Source organism: Chlorocebus sabaeus, chromosome 17 (genome assembly GCF_047675955.1).
Source record: "Chlorocebus sabaeus isolate Y175 chromosome 17, mChlSab1.0.hap1, whole genome shotgun sequence".
Taxonomy (NCBI): Eukaryota; Metazoa; Chordata; class Mammalia; order Primates; family Cercopithecidae; genus Chlorocebus; species Chlorocebus sabaeus.
Window position 1 is genome coordinate 63,399,136 of NC_132920.1, and position 18,247 is coordinate 63,417,382.

General features: G+C 40.0%; 2 protein-coding genes across 3 annotated transcripts; both read left to right on the forward strand.

The window, feature by feature from the left end:
- Positions 1-554: 554 nt before the first annotated feature.
- LOC140708895 (uncharacterized) lies at positions 555-5,626 on the forward strand. Its single transcript, XM_073006117.1, has 2 exons — positions 555-1,198; positions 5,517-5,626. Exons 1-2 carry the CDS (start codon positions 1,160-1,162, stop codon positions 5,610-5,612), a joined length of 135 nt encoding a protein of 44 aa, XP_072862218.1. The 5' UTR covers positions 555-1,159; the 3' UTR covers positions 5,613-5,626.
- Positions 5,627-5,961: 335 nt separating this feature from the next.
- PTP4A1 (protein tyrosine phosphatase 4A1) lies at positions 5,962-12,549 on the forward strand. 2 transcript variants are annotated; one of them, XM_008013615.3, is made up of 5 exons: positions 5,962-6,066; positions 7,584-7,676; positions 8,058-8,188; positions 8,423-8,497; positions 9,204-12,549. In XM_008013615.3, exons 1-5 carry the CDS (start codon positions 5,962-5,964, stop codon positions 9,319-9,321), a joined length of 522 nt encoding a protein of 173 aa, XP_008011806.1. In that variant the 3' UTR covers positions 9,322-12,549. The 2 variants fall into 2 exon arrangements, with proteins under 2 accessions (XP_008011806.1, XP_072862217.1); XM_073006116.1 differs by having other exon boundaries at positions 9,208-12,549.
- The last annotated feature ends 5,698 nt before the right edge of the window (positions 12,550-18,247 follow it).

Below are 18,247 nucleotides of genomic sequence, written 5' to 3' on the forward strand. Positions count from 1 at the left end.
CGAACATAAAAAAACGAACATAAAGAAGAGCTTTAGCTTTGACGCAAAGAATTACATCAGTGTTTGACAAAGCCGAAGATTCTTAATTTCTCAAAACACTTTCTTTAAGCACTTCCTAACCTTTCATTATCTGAGACAACATATCAAGTGAGCAGCAGTACAAAGGATGCATGTGATTTCGAAATGCCACAATTGAGCCAACTGCAGTTGCACGCGTACGTAGTATAGAGGCGTGATCAAAAAAAGAATATAGGGAGCACAGGGCTTCGTCTGCATCAAAAGATACTCTCCCCATCTTCTATAGCATTAAGTTTTGCGAAGGTAAGTTTCTCCCCGCTTGAAAGCGCCCCCAGGGACAAGAATTCATCTTGACCAAGCTTAAGGCCGTGGCATGCAAGCTGTTGAGTCACCGGGTACAGCGGTCGTGCGACATAAATATTATTTGATGACGAATGTACTCGGGGCCCAGGTGCCAAGGTAAACCACTGGCAAAGATGACCGTGGTTAAGGCAGTAGAAAATAGGGTCGACACTGAGACGCGGTTCCAGCCCTAGAGGGATTGCATTTTACGATTCAGGCAAACTTCGAGTCTCCTCATGTGACATGTGTGCACTCCTGGATGGTTTTAATTATGAGAAACGTGGTTTGCAGCAGGAGTCCTTCCAGTCGATAGATCGGAATCTCTCTCGCTCCCACCCATTCTTAACCTCAGGCTTCCTGCATCCCGGAGTCCTCCCGGCAGCCCCTTCCCTCCCCCGCCCGGGGGATGCTCCGGTTCGGCGCTTAGCCATTCATCAACCGGTTCACACCGGCGGCGGCCGCCGCGGAGTGACGTTCGCGGGGGGCGGGTCTCCGCCCCCGCCTGTGGTCTCCCGGCCCGCGGTTCCAGGCCGCGATTGGTGGCTGGAGGGTTGCACGTCGCACCGGTTATAAAGGGGAGGGCTTGTGACGCAAGGGCGCCTCGGCGCGTGTATTGGCTCCTTCGGCTGCGGGCCGGCTCGGCTACGCGCTCTGCTCCGAGCCGCTCACTGCATGGTAGAGTCTGGTGCCCCCGCCGCCGCCTGCATCGCCGCCACCGCCGCTCCGCCACGACCACCGCCGCCTCCTGCCCTGCAGCCGCCACCACCGCCTGTGTCGCCGCCGCCTCGGGACCGGCTGTATGATTAGGCCACAATCTTCAATGAGTAAACATATTCCTGTGAGTAGCCGTCGCATCGTCGCCTCTCGGGTTGGGAATCCACGACCGGCCCCCCTATCCCTGCTGTCGCCTTTGTTCGGAGCCCGGCGTCTCCTCCAGGTTGCCCCGGGTTGCAGTTCCGGTGGGTCCCGGGTGGGAGCGGACTGGTTACGGCCCTGTGGCCGGCCGATTGCGGCCGGCTGTGCGGAGGCAGACGCCGGGCCCCTCGGGGCTGCAGGGTGGCGGTTGACCGCCGGAGGCACAGGCTTTTGAGTCCCTCCCGAGCCCGGGGCGACGGGGGCGGCGCGGTCCGGCTTGCGCGGCGGCCGGGGGTAATTTCGGCTTCCGCAGCGGGTCGGGTGGGTGGCACAAAAGCCGCTTTGTGACCGCCGCCTCCGCCCCTTGGCCCTTTGGTCTGGCGCGACCCGTCCGGGCATGGCAGGCTCCGCGGCGTCCCGGGGCCTCTTTGTTCGGCCGGAGGAGAGTGGCTGTACTGGGAGCGGGAGACGTGGCCCGGGGTGGGGCGATGGTTGCGCGTGTCACTGCGGAGCCGGATACGGGGAGGGCGCGGCGGTGGCGGGTTCGCCTCCGGATCCGGGCGGGCGTGGGGTAGGCGGGACAGCTTGGCACGGGTGGTAACGATCTGGTCCCAGAGCTTCTCGGAGCTCCGGGGTGGGCGCGGGACAGCCACTGGGTGCAGCTACACTCCTGTGCTCGACGGCCGGGACCCGAGCCTCAGACAAAATGGCCTCGGCGCCCGCGCCTGACTGAAGGCGCGGCGCGAACCCGTGATTGCGGCGCAGAGAGGGGGCGCAGCGGGCGTGCTCGGGCGCACACAGCCGCGTGCGCGGGGCGGCGGCCCTCGGGGGCATTCCGCGAGTTGCACCCCTGCCCGGGCCAGAGAGGGGTTCTGCTAGGTGAGAACTTCGGCCCTCCGCCCCGCCCTCCTCCCAGGCTCCACCTGGTAATTCGAGCTGTTCCGGATTTATCGCCCCACCTCGGGCTCGTGATAATGGGAACAAGTCTAGTCTTGTCCTTTCTCTGGGCCAGTCGTGGAGAAATGGCCTGGGTCGGAGCGTCTTGGAAACTGACAGGGCTACTGTTAGTTACATTGACGCGAAGGACTTCCCGTCCGGGCACCAGCATACGTTTCCCCTGCCAATTTTGGAAGGGCCCTGGATGGCGCCTTTTAATCGGGGACTGTTTAGAACTGTTCCTGAACTCTGTGGTGTAATATGTTGTTGCCTCCTGTTGGTTTGTGGCAGCAGTAGCCAACCACAGCCAGAATTCTGAGGGTTTTTTATCTTCTGGCCGCGGAGCCCCCTACCAGTCCACGAGTATTAAGTGATTTGCGTTACGATTGGAACCGTTGACCTGCTCGACATCCAGATCCTGAGGCGGTGCTTCCTGTTAGTCAGTTGAAAACTAGATCATTCCCAAGAGTGAGCAGCATTTTACGCATGCTTTCTTAGGTGCCCTAAGACCTAAGTAGATGTGGAACAGACTATTCAAGGAATTATTTGGCAAAAGAGTTATACACATTAATTGGCTTGACTCTGCAGTATAATAGTGACTTAAGCTTCTGCACAGAGATTGCTCTTTCCGTCTCTCCCCTCTTGTATATGATTGTGATTATAATGCAACTGATATGTGGGAGGGAAAAAATCCCCATCATGGATAGTTTTTCCTGTGGATAGGATATTGAGAATGGAGGAGTGTCTTGGGCGGAACAGAAAGCTATGGGTCGTCACCACTGCTTTAACAGACGAGTCCCCCCAGCCACTAGGTGGCTCCACTCAGTAAAAATAACCAGTTCAGGAAAGGAATTCTTAATATAGTGCTTTCTCTGCTTCCTGATCAAAGTGCTTACTTACATGAAGGGATATGGCCCGACTAGGTTGTAGCCAACAGGAGTTTTAGCTGTTAAATAGGGAAATAGTGGTGTGAAATACTGTCTCAAATCAGCTTTTAATTGAAAAGTAATACCTGGAAATTAGAATACTGTGTTGAGTCATTATAAAGCTTTTAAAGATCATTGTATGTCATTGGGAAAGTGTCAGAATACACTTTATTCTACAGAGATAATATTTAGAACTTGGGGTGAAAGTATAATGAAATTACTTTCAGATTGCTACAGTCTCTATTCACTGTAACTGTGATGTCTTTGTAATTTAAACCCTTAATTTTTTAACCCAGCTGACCAAGTAGGGGGAGTAACCTCTGAGGGCTTGTTTGAATAAACTTGTGATAATGAAAGTTACCTTTCTTATGGGACCTTTTGATAAATGACCGTTAATGCTATTTCTGTGTTTTACCAGAAAAGTAGACTGGGTTTTTGACTTGATGTTTTCTGCAGTAATCATCATAAGAATTATTCTTAAAATTTAGCAAAGTTCTAGAAACTATAACTAGCATGGGACTATTTAAAGGTGTAAAATGGAGCTGGGCGCGGTGGCTCAAGCCTGTAATCCCAGCACTTTGGGAGGCCGAGACAGGCGGATCACAAGGTCAGGAGATCGAGACTATCCTGGCTAACACGGTGAAACCCCGTCTCTCCTAAAAAAATACAAAAAACTAGCCGGGCGCGGTGGCGGGCGCCTGTAGTCCCAGCTACTCGGGAGGCTGAGGCAGGAGAATGGCGTGAACCGGGAGGCGGAGCTTACAGTGAGCCGAGATCTGGCCACGGCACTCCAGCCTGGGCAACAAAGCAAGACTCTGTCTCAAAAAATAAATAAATAAATAAATAAATAAATAAATAAATAAAGGTGTAAAATGGAAATGGGAGCAGATCATTTGAATTTTAATTTTAAGACTTCAAATGCTTACATTTAAGCGTAGAAACTAATGGAACCTTTTGTTAAAACTTTTTTGGTGATGAGAGTATACATGAAGTGCTTTAGGAAGTGGCTATCAATTACTGCTCTTGTTAACCTGTTATTAATACTTTACTTAGTGCCCTCTTTACTCCCAAGTACACGGGTACTTTATAAACTATTTGGAAGAAGAAAGTATCCTGTGACTATTGGTTTAATGTTTGATATTGGCATAAAATGATTTAGTTCTTAAGGGGGAACTTAGAGAAAATATAAATACATTCATATTTGTTTATATTTATTGGTTACAATAGTTACTTTACTTTTGAGACCTACCACTTCCACCTTCAGCATCCCTTTGTCCCCCTTCTCTGAGTTGGATTTCAGTTTTGAGTTGTATATGTGACATTTTGGTTTTAAAATACAAAAGAACACTATTGGCCGGGCGCGGTGGCTCAAGCCTGTAATCCCAGCACTTTGGGAGGCTGAGACCGGCGGATCACGAGGTCAGGAGATCGAGACCATCCTGGCTAACACGGTGAAACCCCCGTCTCTACTAAAAAATGCAAAAAACTAGCTGGGCGAGGTGGCGGGCGCCTGTAGTCCCAGCTACTCGGGAGGCTGAGGCAGGAGAATAGCATGAACCCGGGAGGCAGAGCTTGCAGTGAGCTGAGATCCGGCCACTGCACTCCACCTTGGGCGACAGAGCGAGACTCCGTCTCAAAAAAAAAAAAAAAAAAAAAAAGAACACTATTAAAATTGTGAATATTTTCTTTATAGTTATAAATGAGAGTTCCTTCCTTTTTAAATTCATAAGCATACATTCTTATATTTCATATAACAAGTTGATTTTCAGAGACTCATTTTCCTCGTCTTCAGTTTAATGGGAATGATAACAGATTGTTAAGGATAAAATGAGATTCTAAATATAGACACACTTAAATCAGTCTAAGAAAAGGATATAAAAGCATAAAGTTGGAAAGGAACTTAAGATGTTTCAGTTTATGAGTTAAGTAAATTATGCAAGACTAATAACTTCAGAGTTATCTGGAGTTTGTATTAATGTGTAAAAATGTTTTTGTTAGTTGGAAAAATCAACATAAAGTTGTGTATGTAATTACAAAGTAAAGAAAACAACTATCAAAAGGAATAATTAATAGAATCATAATTATATGTTATATATAGATAGAATATAACTATATAGATAGAATATATATGAATATGTATATATATGAGTATGTATATGAATTTCACAAAAATGTAACAATGGGCTTTTTTTTCTTTTCTGAGGAATCTTAGTAATAGATCATGGATTTCAGTTTAATCTATCTGACTGCTTGTTTTATGCTGATTGATTTAATCTGTACTTACCCCTTGAATTTTGCGATTGAAGTAAAAGTTGATGAAGTGGCTCAGGCCCTGCTTTAGATAGTTGTGTACTTAAATAGTGTAAAACCCTAATATATTTCTTTTGAATTGGAAAATAACTTATTCTCTCTTTCTTTCTGTCTTTTTGTTTTAAACAGCAATTCTGTGGTGTTCTTGGTCACACATTTATGGAGTTTCTGAAGGGCAGTGGAGATTACTGCCAGGCACAGCACGACCTCTATGCAGACAAGTGAACTGTAGAAACTGATTACTACTCCACCAAGAAGCCCCCATAAGAGTGGTTATCCTGGACACAGAAGTGTTGAATTGAAATCCACAGAGCATTTTACAAGAGTTCTGACCTGAATGGGGTAAACCTCAGTGCACTTCTTTTCTGTTGGCCTCAGTATTACTGGATTGAAGAATTGCTGCTTCTTGTTAGGAGGTTCATTTCATTTATCATTACTTACAACTTCATACTCAAGCACTGAGAATTTCAAGTGGAGTATATTGAAGTAGACTTCAGTTTCTTTGCATCATTTCTGTATTCGATTTTTTTTAATTATTTCATAACCCTATTGAGTGTTTTTTAACTAAATTAACATGGCTCGAATGAACCGCCCAGCTCCTGTGGAAGTCACATACAAGAACATGAGATTTCTTATTACACACAATCCAACCAATGCGACCTTAAACAAATTTATAGAGGTAAGATTTGATACGTTTTAGTAGCTTAAATTGATTGCAATATAATAGTGGAGCTTATAGCTAACAAAATAAATAGTACTTTGGAAAATATGAGATGGTATACCTACAATTCCAGTTCCCAGAAATAAATGTCAATGTCTTCTATAGGTTAGAGGTATATTTCTACATTTTGAGAAGGGCATGTGCTTGAGTTAATAATTCTTGCACCTGAGTTTGCTTAAATTGATATGTGGACAGTAAAATAGTATAACTCTTACTTATCTTGCAAGAAATTTGCATGGGAAAGGTTGCCATTTATGGATTTTTTATATATCTGCTTAACCTAATGACTAATGCTATAAACCAAAGTTGGTTGGTCTTGGACCCCATTTGATGCTTAGAATCCCTCAACTACAAATTCTGTTCCTTCCTAATGGTAGCTACGTAGCCAAAATTCTACCTGCTTCTTTTTACTAGGAGAAAGGAATTGAATGCTGAATAATATGTCAGGATGTGCACACATTTTACTTTATAAATACCTACAGTTGTTAAGAAACAGCAAATAGGCCTCTCAGAACATATGGAAATACTTTTTTTTTTTGAGACGGAGTTTCGTTCTGTCACTCAGGCTGCAGTGCAGTGGCGTGATCTTGGCTCACTGCAACCTCTGCCTCCCAGGTTTAAGCAATTCTTCTGCCTCAGCCTCCTGAGTAGCTGGTGGGGGGGTCAGGGGAACTACAGGCGTGCGCCACTTTGCCCAGCTAATTTTTGTATTTTTAGACGGAGTTTCACCATGTTGGCCAGGCTGGTCTCACTCCTGACCTCAGGTGATCCACCTCATCCTCTCAAAGTGCTGGGATTACAGGTGTGAGCCTGCACGCCTGGCTGGGAAATACTTTAATGGTACTTTAATTTTTATTACCATATATTTTATTTATGTGTATATATATAATATATAATTTTTGTTACTCTATATATATACGTGTGTGTGTGTGTGTAATGTCAGGAGAGTTATAATTAGTAATAATGCATTTTGAAGCCTGTAGTTTTAAATGGTATGTGGGCTTTTTTACTGTATTTAAGACTTCATTCTATGTACTTCAAATGAGTAAAGTTTAAGGAGTGAGTATAATTGAGTCAAGTCAGATTACTCAATTAGTTATAAATAATACCTTTAGTTATATTTACCTTTGTCTGCATTGCTGCTAGCCCCTTTTAGTTAATGTTTCATCCCAATCTGGTATTACCATGACTATAAACAACTTCAGTGTATGAAGGGGGCACACCATTTAAAAAAAAGAAAACTTCTCCAGTTTATTAAAAATATGTATGGTATTTAGAACTTTTCTTTTTACATTCTAGCACTGTCATTCAAAACAAAATTTGCTTTTGTGTTAAACATAAATAGATTCTCTCGTTATTTAAATGATTTTCTGTTAACCAGCATACTTACTGATCAGAGATGATCAGAATATAAAATGTTGAGTAATAGTGATGTGGTTAAACATTAAGATTATTTTAATGTATGTTTTATCCAGGAACTTAAGAAGTATGGAGTTACCACAATAGTAAGAGTGTGTGAAGCAACTTATGACACTACTCTTGTGGAGAAAGAAGGTATCCATGTTCTTGTAAGTATTTAACAGTTCCTATGTTTTTATGGTGCTATGCTACAAAAGTTTATTCAAATAGTAAATTCAAATATCTATTTAAGTCATAAATAGACCTCAAAAAGCTAAAAAAAAAATTATATTATTGTGCAGAATCGTAATTTCTAAATAAAGGTGAAAAGCTAAGCAAGGATTTGAAGTTGTGAAACATTTTTGTAAAGATTGGGCATTTAGTCACATTTGGTAGACAACAAGGTTTAGTAAGATGTGATTAAACATTAAAATGAGAGTGCTTTTGAAAACATTTGCATGTTAGAAATTTAGAATTATTACTACAGTGTTTATATTAATGATCTATTTTAGATATTTAATTTTTAATATTTAAATATTCTTTTGACTTAGGATTGGCCTTTTGATGATGGTGCACCACCGTCCAACCAGATTGTTGATGACTGGTTAAGTCTTGTAAAAATTAAGTTTCGTGAAGAACCTGGTTGTTGTATTGCTGTTCATTGCGTTGCAGGCCTTGGGAGGTAAATGAATTTATCAATTTGATTCTAGGTAAAAGTCTGGGTTGATAATGAAAATACGGAAACTTGAAACATCCTTATAATTTTTTAAATATAAAGTCAACATTTGTCATAGGTATTAGTTAAACAGGAAGGGTGGTAGATAATGATACTTCTGAGTTGGGGAGTGTTTGGAGAAATAAATTTATGAAGATTTGAATTTGAAAAAAGTATTTATCAAAATTCTTACCTTACCAGAGCTCCAGTACTTGTTGCCCTAGCATTAATTGAAGGTGGAATGAAATACGAAGATGCAGTACAATTCATAAGACAGTAAGTAATGGATTCTCTTTTCATTTCCTTGTTGAATGTCAGTGTTCAACATCCTTGTTGAATGCCCATCAAATCGTGATTTTTTTTGAGATAGTATTAAAACCAGGAAATCAAGATACTACATTCTTTTTTGCATTTCATGCAGATGCTTATATTATTAAGATTCTAATCCAACAAGAGTTTTTGAATTATTGTTTTGCTTTAAATACTTAATTGAATATGTTGGTTGTTATTTTGTATTTTTATTGAGGTATAATTAAGATACAATTAAAGATACAATAAAATGCACAGGTCTCTAAAGGAGACCAGTTGACAGTAACAGTCAAATTAACCATCCAATACAACACAATATTTTGAGTGCTCTAGAATATACTTTTGTGGCTGTTGTAGTCATCTTCACTGCTACCAGAGGCAACTTCTGACTTCACTATAAATTAGTTGTCTTTTCTTGGACTTACATATAAATGGATTTGTGAGTTGACTATTATAACTAATACTCAAAAGAAGATATATGGAAAATTAACTTTTTATGATTTTTTCCATTTGCACTGATGTGCCTGTTCATATTCATTTCTGCATCAGGTCACAGCCTAATTAATCAAAAGATAAATTGCCACAAGAAAGGTGATGGTTGTCCATAAGACACTAAATATTACTGTAGGGGGCTTTTGCCTTCTTTCATTTTTTTTTTTTTTCCCCCTCCCAGAAAGCGGCGTGGAGCTTTTAACAGCAAGCAACTTTTGTATTTGGAGAAGTATCGTCCTAAAATGCGGCTGCGTTTCAAAGATTCCAACGGTCATAGAAACAACTGTTGCATTCAATAAAATTGGGGTGCCTAATGCTATTGGAAGTGGAACTTGAGATAGAGTCTAATTTGTTATACATATTAGCCAACATGTTGGCTTAGTGAGTAAGTCTAATGAAGCTTCCATAGGAGTATTGAAAGGCAGTTTTACCAGGCCACAAGCTAGACAGATTTGGCAACCTCTGTATTTGGGTTACAGTCAACCTATTTGGATACTTGGCAAAAGATTCTTGCTGTCAGCGTATAAAATGTGCTTGTCATTTGTATCAATTGACCTTTCCCAAAATCATGGAGTATTGAGTTATGACTTGTTTAAATCTATTCCCATGCCAGAATCTTATCAATACATAAGAAATTTAGGAAGATTAGGTGCCAAAATACCCAGCACAATACTTGTATATTTTTAGTACCATACAGAACTAAAATCCCAGGAACTATGAACACTCTAGACCTTATATGGTTTATTCCTTCACTCATTTCAAACATTGAAAGTAGGGCCTACATGGTTATTTGCCTGCTCACTTTATGTTTACATCTCCCACATTCATACCGGTATACATCAGGTTTGCTTAACCATTGAATTTTTTTTTTTTTTTTTTTTTTTTACCAAGTCTTACAGTGATTATTTAATGTGTTTCTATAAATCTCACTTTGTGCTGTTATTAAAAAAAACCTCCATTTTGAAAATCTACATTGTACAGAAGCACATGTCTTTAATGTCTTCAGACAAAAAAGCCTTACATTAATTTAATGTTTGCACTCTGAGGTGCAACTTAACAGGGAGGGCCTGAGAAAAGAATGGGAGGGGGCTATTAATTATTTTTAGCAAAATGTTGCCTTTGTCTTGTGCAGAACATGTAGAATATGCTCTTTAATTTAGTAAAATATTTTTTTAAAAGGTAGAGATGCTTTGTTATTGTAATCATAAACTTCCTGAAATTCTTGTAATTTTTTTTTCCATACTTATCAGAAGCGTGTTTACCAACTTATTTTTGTTTGAAAGTGTGATTTTTTTTTTTCCTTCCCAACCTCTCTTGCAAAAAAAGAAATGGGTTTCTGCTAATGAATTGAGCAGACATCTAATATTTTATATGCCTTTTGAGCTGTGTAACTTAATATTTGGATACTTGATAATTTGTTTTATTATGTAATTGATAAAATGGTGATGTGTATTAATGTTAGTTCAACCATATATTTATACTGTCTGGGGATGTGTGGTTATAGTTCTGTGGGAGAAATAATTTTGTCAGTGTTCACCAGCTTGTAAAAACTTAGTGCGAGAGCTGAAACATCTAAATAAATAATGACATGCATTTATCATTATTGAGATTGTTTTGCTTAAAATTAACTTATTTTGTAGAAAACAAATGAATTGCACTTCACTTAAAATGTGTCCTCATCTTTTTACAAATAAATGAAGGATTATAAATGATGTCAGCATTTTAGTAAGCTTTTAGACAAAATTTGTTAGGGTCATTCATGAAAACTGTTTTAATACTAAAAGCACTTTCCATTATATACTTTTTAAAGGTCTAGATAATTTTGAACCAATTTATTATTGTGTACTGAGGAGAAATAATGTATAGTAGAGGAGGACAGCCTTGGTTTCTAAAGCTCAGTTCCACTAGTTCCATGGTTTTGTGCAACTTCTGAGCCTCAGTTTTCTCCTTTGCAAATTAATAATTATATACCTTTATAGATTTTGAAATTAATTTAAATGTTAGTATTTGGTACATGAAGGCTTACTGTTAAGTTTCCTTTAATGATCCAAAATAATCCCTTTGATAGTTCATGTTAATCTAAATCTAGATGTCTTTGTCTAGTTTTTTTTGAATAGCAGATATAAATGTAAAGGACTCCAAGTTTAAGTAAAAAGTGATACTCTACCTTGTGTTTCAAAGAATTTAGTTCCACCTCTTCATACCAGTTTAACACTTAATATATTCCATTGAATTTTAGACAGGCAAAAGGAAGAACAGGGGCCTCTGGAGGCCCTTGGTTATTTAAATCTTGGATTATTTGTGATAATAATCACAAATTTTTGGCTGTTTAACCTGAGCTTTTTTTTTTTTTTTTTTTTTTAAGGAAATACAGCCTAGTCTTGATGAGAAAATAATTTTATATCATCAATTACTAAATGTTAAACTATTACCACACAGCCCATAAAACAGCATTTGCGTTTATTGAGAGAGAGGATGTGCCATCATGATTAATGAAAAATATCTTTTGAGTTTGAAAAGAAATTAATTTGCAGTGTTTGGATTATATATATGGTGCTAAAAATAAATTAATTTACTTTATAAACCTTATCTGTACATTATACGATGTGATGAAATTTGCTTTTTATCCAAATATTTTGTATCTTGTAAATATGGCTAATTATAGGAATGCCTATAATACATCTTAGATTCCTTATATCTAATACGAGTTCAAAGAGTTATGAGTTGAAGTCTTGAATGCAAGAAACTATCTGATGGTGTTCTAAAATTTGGTTAGTTGGGTTTGGATGGGATGGTGTAAATAGAGACTAGTTGCCTAGGCTTATCTATAAAAACCATAATGTTGCTGATGTAAGTAATGCAGTTACTGAATCATAAGAAAATGCCATCTCTTTTTAGTTGAAAGAAAACTCTGGAAGTAGGTGCCATTGGTCATTCTGCAGTGCACTGCAACCATTGTTTCCCCTAGTGCCCTCTTTTCCCTAGGGCATTGCTCTCCTATTCCCACGCCTTAACACAGCTCTGTACCTACAAGCAGCCAGGCCAGGCATGCAGTCACATTTAATCACATCCCCCTTCTGGAGTGCTTCAAAATGATGTAGTCCCTCAACTTGGCTAGAGAATCTCAATCTCTTGAAATCTATTTTTTAAATGTCATATTCATCTGGTAAATATTTACTGTTTGCCAGGCATTTAAGAGTATGGCAAAGAACATGAAAGATGGTGTCACTAGATTTTGGTCACCAATGAGTACCCCACCCCTTGCCATGATTAAGAGAGAATGCTTTCTATTGGAGTTTCAAGAAATACAATTTGAGAATACTTTAAAGGGAAGTGGAAGTATAAGTGAATGATATTTTTCTTTTACATGTAAACAATGAAGTTAATTCAAAGTAAGTTTTAAAATACATGAAGTAGTGTCTGCCGTACATGTTTATATTCTACATTCTTGCTTCCTTAAATTAATGTTTGTGTGTATATATGTGCCTCACACCTGAATTGAAAATTAAAGACTGGTTTAAAAGTGACACTTAATGTTTCTCCATTACATTTGGGGTAACCAGCCTAAGTGGAATCTTGGAAGGAGAGTAAGGGAAAAGTATTTGCTTTCAATGAATTAAACCAGTGATATGTGTTAATGTATGAATGAAAGGATTGATGGTGATTTTATAATTATATATATTGCCACAGTAACCAGTTAATATACTTAAATTGATAGCTACCATTTATTAATGATTCTATTTTCAGGTAATTCTTATAATTTGATTCCCTTCCAACAGTGTTGTCCCAATTTTTTTTTTTTTTTTTTTTTTTTTTGAGGCGGAGTCTCGCTCTGTCGCCCAGGCTGGAGTGCAGTGGCCGGATCTCAGCTCACTGCAAGCTCCGCCTCCCGGGTTCACGCCATTCTCCTAAGGGATTTGGGCCTCCAGCTAGGGCACTAGCTAATAAGTGGTAGAAGTCAGGGATTCAAACCTGTGTTTGAGCCTGTCCACTACACCACACAGTTATGTAAATAAATATGCATGAGTTATTTGTTTTGAGATGGAGTTTCACTCTTGTTGCCCAGGCTGGAGATAATGGCCTGATCTCCGCTCACTGCAACCTCCACCTCCCGGGTTCAAGTGATTCTCCTGCTTCAGCCTCCCAGGTAGCTGGGATTACAGGCATGCGCCACCACACCTGACCAATTTTGTATTTTTAGTACAGGAATTTAGTATTTTTAGGAGAAACCTAACTGTGACAGAAGGCAAAAGGGGATTTAGAGTGTCTCACATGGTGATTAAAAGCTTGACTAAGAAATCATACATGTCCCTTAACTCAGAAATAGAATTCTATCACGTGCTGACAGGCCAGAACTACACAGAATTAATCACCTCCACCTCAGGGTTTAAAAGAGTACATGCACAGCAACATTTTACATAACTGAAATGCCGAACATAAGGGGTTAAAGTTTCCAGGCAGCCAAAATAGATGTCATGAAATTCAGGCACTAAAGTTGAGAAGCACATGGGTAGCAATTAAGATACATTTGTAAGCCTGATACGAGACATGATACGAGACAAATTTGGAATCATAAAAACTAAACAATATAAAAAGTACAGCCACCTGGAACAAGTCAATACAACTAACAGCTTTAAGCTTATGCACCTCAATTGACCTTAAGGAAATTGATATTTCATACACAGCACAGAACAATTAGATGCTTACAATGATTGACAATAGTCATCAAGAGTATAAACCATTAAGTTTGGTTGTGTGTGTGTGTGTTTAGGTTAGTACTGCATTTACTTTTTTTTTTTTTTTGAGACAGGGTCTCACTTGTCACCCAGGCTGGAGTGCAGAGGTACAATCTTGGCTCTCTGCATCTTCAACCACCTGGGTTCAAGTGATACTCCTACCTCAGCCTCCTGAGTAGCTGGGACTACAGGCATGCACCACCACACCTGGCTAACTTTTGTATTTTTAGTAGAACAGGGGTTACTCCATGTTGCCCAGACTGGTCTCAAACTCCAGAGCTCAAGTGATCTGCCTGCCTTGGCCTCCCAAAGTGCTAGAATTACAGGAGTGAGCCACTGTGCTCGGCCAAGTTTTTTGGTTTTTTTTTTTTTTAAAGTAGAGATGGGGTTTCAACGTGTTAGCCAGGGTGGTCTTGATCTCCTGACCTCGTGATCCACCCGCCTTGGCCTCCCAAAGTGCTGGGATTACAGGCGTGAGCCACCGTGCCCGGCCCATTTTGTGGTTTTTAAGGCAAGGAATTTTATAATCAAATATTTTCAAGGGAAGGGATATTCTTAGATATATTAGAGAAATGGTCTCATGAATAAGTTTGGCAAACACTGGGCTAACTTAGACATTATCTACTGCAATACTAGAGCTTTTAATATGCAGGTGTGAATTTTTAATCTTTCCAAGAGAACAATGTTGTATTTATCCATTATATCAATCAGTGTCCCAGAAGAAGACAGATTGTTCACTCACGGTGGATAATTAAGCATTTAATAGAGAAACAAGAAAAAAAGAATTTCAGGCCAATATCCCTGACAAACATTGATGTAAAAATCCTCAATAAAATACTGGCAAACCGAATCCAGCAGCACATCAAAAAGGTTATCCTCAAAAAAAAAAAAGTTTATTCTCCACAATCTAGTTGGCTTTATCCCTGGGATGCAAGGCGGGTTTAACATGCAAATCAATAAATATAATGCATCGCATAAAGAGAACAAAAGACAAAAGCCACACAATTATCTCAATAGATGCAGTAAAGGCCTTCGATAAAATTCAATATCCCATCATGTTAAAAACTGTCATCGATGGAACATACCTCAAAATAGTAAGAACCATTTATACCAACTCCTAGTCAATATCATACTGAATGGGCAAAAGCCAGAACCATTCCCTTTGAAAACCGGCACAAGACAAGTATGGCCTCTCTCACTACTACTATTCAACACAGTATTGGAAGTTCTGGCCAGGGAAATGAGGCAAGAGAAAGAAAGAAAGGGTATTCAGATAGGAAGAGAGCAAGTCAAACTGTCTCTTTGCAGGTGACATGATCCTGTATCTAGAAAACACCGTCTCAGCCCAAAAGTTTCTTAAGCTGATAAGCAACTTCAGCAAAGTCTCAGGATACAAAATCAATGTGCAAAAATCACAAGCATTCCTATACACTAATAATAGACAAGCTGAGAGCCAAAGCATGAGTGAACTCCCATTCACAACTGCTCCAAAGAGAATAAAATAACTAGGAAAACAACAAGGGATGTGAAGGACTTCTTCAAGGAGAACTACAAACCACTGCTCAAGGAAATCAGAGAGGACACAAGTAAATGGGAAAACATTCCATCCTCATGGATAGGAAGAATCAATATCGTGAAAATGGGTATACTGCCCCAAGTAATTTATAGATCTAATGCTATTCCCATTAAACTGCCACTGATGTTCTTCACAGAAATAGAAAAAACTACTTTAAAATTCATATGGAACCAAAAAAGAGAGCTTCTAAAGCCAAGACAACCCTAAGCAAAAAGAAGAAAGCTGGAGGCATCACACTACCTGACTTCAAACTATACTACAAGGCTACCAAAACAGCATGATACTGGTACAAAAACAGACACACGGACCAACGTAACAGAATAGAGATCTCAGAAATAAGACCGCACATCTACAACCATCTGATCTTTGACAAACCTGGCAAAAGCAATGGGGAAAGGATTCACTGTTTAATAAATGGTATTGGGAAAACTGCCTAGCCATATGCAGAAAATTGAAACTAGACCCCTTCCTTATACCTTATACAAAAATTAACTCAAGGTGGATTAAAAACTTAAGTGTAAAACCCAAAACTATAAAAACCCTAAAAGAAAATTTAGGCAATACCATTCAGGACATAGGCACAGGCAAAGATTTCATAATGAAAATGTCAAAAGCGATTGTAACAAAAGCAAACATTGACAAATGGGATCTAATTAAAGAGTTTCTGCACAGCAAAAGAAACTATCATCAGAGTGAACAAATAACCTACAGAAGGGGAGGAGATTTTTGCAGTCTATCCATCTGACAAAGGTCTAATATCCAGAATCTACAAGGAACTTAAATACATTTACAAGAAAAAAACACAACTCCATCAAAAAGTGGGCAAGGGGCATGAACAGACACTCTCAAAAGATGACATTTATGCAGCCAACAAATACGAAAAAATGCTCAGCATCACGGATCATTAGAGAAATGCAAATCAAAACCACAAAAAGATACCATCTCACACCAGTCAGAATGACAATTATTAAAAAGTCAAGAAACAACAGCTGCTGGCAAGGCTGTGGAGAAATAGGAACACTTTTACACTGTTGGTGGAAATGTAAATTAGTTCATTGTGAAAGACAGTGTGGCAATTCCTCAAAGACCTAGAACCAAAAATACCATTTGACCAAGCAATCTCATTACTGGGCATATACCCAAAGGAACATAAATCATTCTATTACAAAGATACATGCATGCATATGTTCATTGCGGCACTATTCACAATAGCAAAGACATGGCATCAACCCATATGCCCATCAATGATAGACTGGATAAAGAAAATGTGGTGCATATACACCATGGGATACCATGCGGCCATAAAAAGGAATAGGCTCATGTCCTTTGCAGGGACATGGATGAAGCTAGAAGCCATTTTTCTCAGCAAACTAACACAAGAACAGAAAACCAAATACTGCATCTTCTCACTTATTAAGTGAGTGGGAACTAAACAATGAGAGCACATGGACACAGGGAGGGGAACAGCACACCCTGGGGCCTGATGGGGGGTGGGAGAAAGGAGAGTATCAGGATAAATAGCTAATGCATTTGGGGCTTAATACCTAGTTGATGGGTTGATAGGTGCAGCAAACCACCATGGCACATGTTTACCTGTGTAACAAACATGCACCTTCTCCACATATATCCCAGAACTTAAAATTAAATTTATAAAAAGGAAAAAAGCATTTATTTATTTATTTATCTATTGAGATGGAGTCTCGCTCTGTCACCAGGCTGGGGTGCAGAGGCATTGTCTCAGCTCACTGCAACCTCTGCCTCCCGGGTTCAAGTGATTCTCCTGCCTCCCAAGTAGCTGGGATTATAGGCATGCACCACCACACCCAGCAAATTTTGTATTTTCAGTAGAGACGGGGTTTCACCATTTTGGTCAGGCTGGCTCGAACTCCTGACCTCAGGTGATCCACCCGCCTCGGCCTCCCAAAGTGCTGGGATTATAGGCGTGAGCCACCGCGCCCGGCAAAAGACGCATTTAATAAAGGGAAGCCAACAGGAATGTTGTGATACTGTTGCCACCTCCCAGCCTCAAGAGGCAAGGGAGGGGGACCAGTTACTGGGACTGAAGGGAAGAGCTAAATGGCTAGGACTTCCTCAAAGAAGCTGTGACCTTAGTTGGGAGATACAGCCAACTAACAGCAATCCAGGTGGAGGCCAATAAAAGACCTAGAAATATTCAGCCGCATTTCCGCATCCCCTTTGATGTCCTACTGGTCTCTCTTTTCCCCTCTCTCCCCAGGCAGAGGGCAAAGGAACCTGCAGTCTATATAGATCAGCCTTTTGGGAACAGAGCAGAATAGAGAATAAGGTGTGGGAAACAGAAGACATCCTGTACCACTGCAGATGCCTTTTTTTCCCCACAGATGACTGCTTGGGATTAGTGTTCTGCAGAACACACTGGAAAAAGTTGACATTATTCATTTTTTTAAGATAACCAAACTGACACACACATATATAAACACGTTTTGTTTTTTTAGAGGTAGCAATATACACATTTTTTGGAAGTGATAATATAATGGAGGTATCTACAGTAATATGAAATAGCTCATTCATTTAATTTCAATTTAAGTATTTTATTTATTTTATTTTATTTTATTTTATTTTATTTTATTTTATTTATTTTATTGAGATGGAGTCTTGCTCTGTCACCCAGGCTGAAGTGCAGTGGTGTGATCATGGCTCACTGCAACCTCCGCCTCCTGGATTCAAGCAGCTCTCCTGCCTCAGCCTCCTGAGTAGCTGGGACTACAGGCATGGGCCACCATGCCCAGATAATTTTTGTGTGGTTTTTTTTAAGTAGAAACAAGGTTTCACCATGTTGGCCAGGCTGGTCTTGAACTCCTGATCTTAGGTGATCCTCCCGCCTTGGCCTTCCAAACTGCTGGGATTACTTTTAAAGAGTTTCTGCACAGCAAA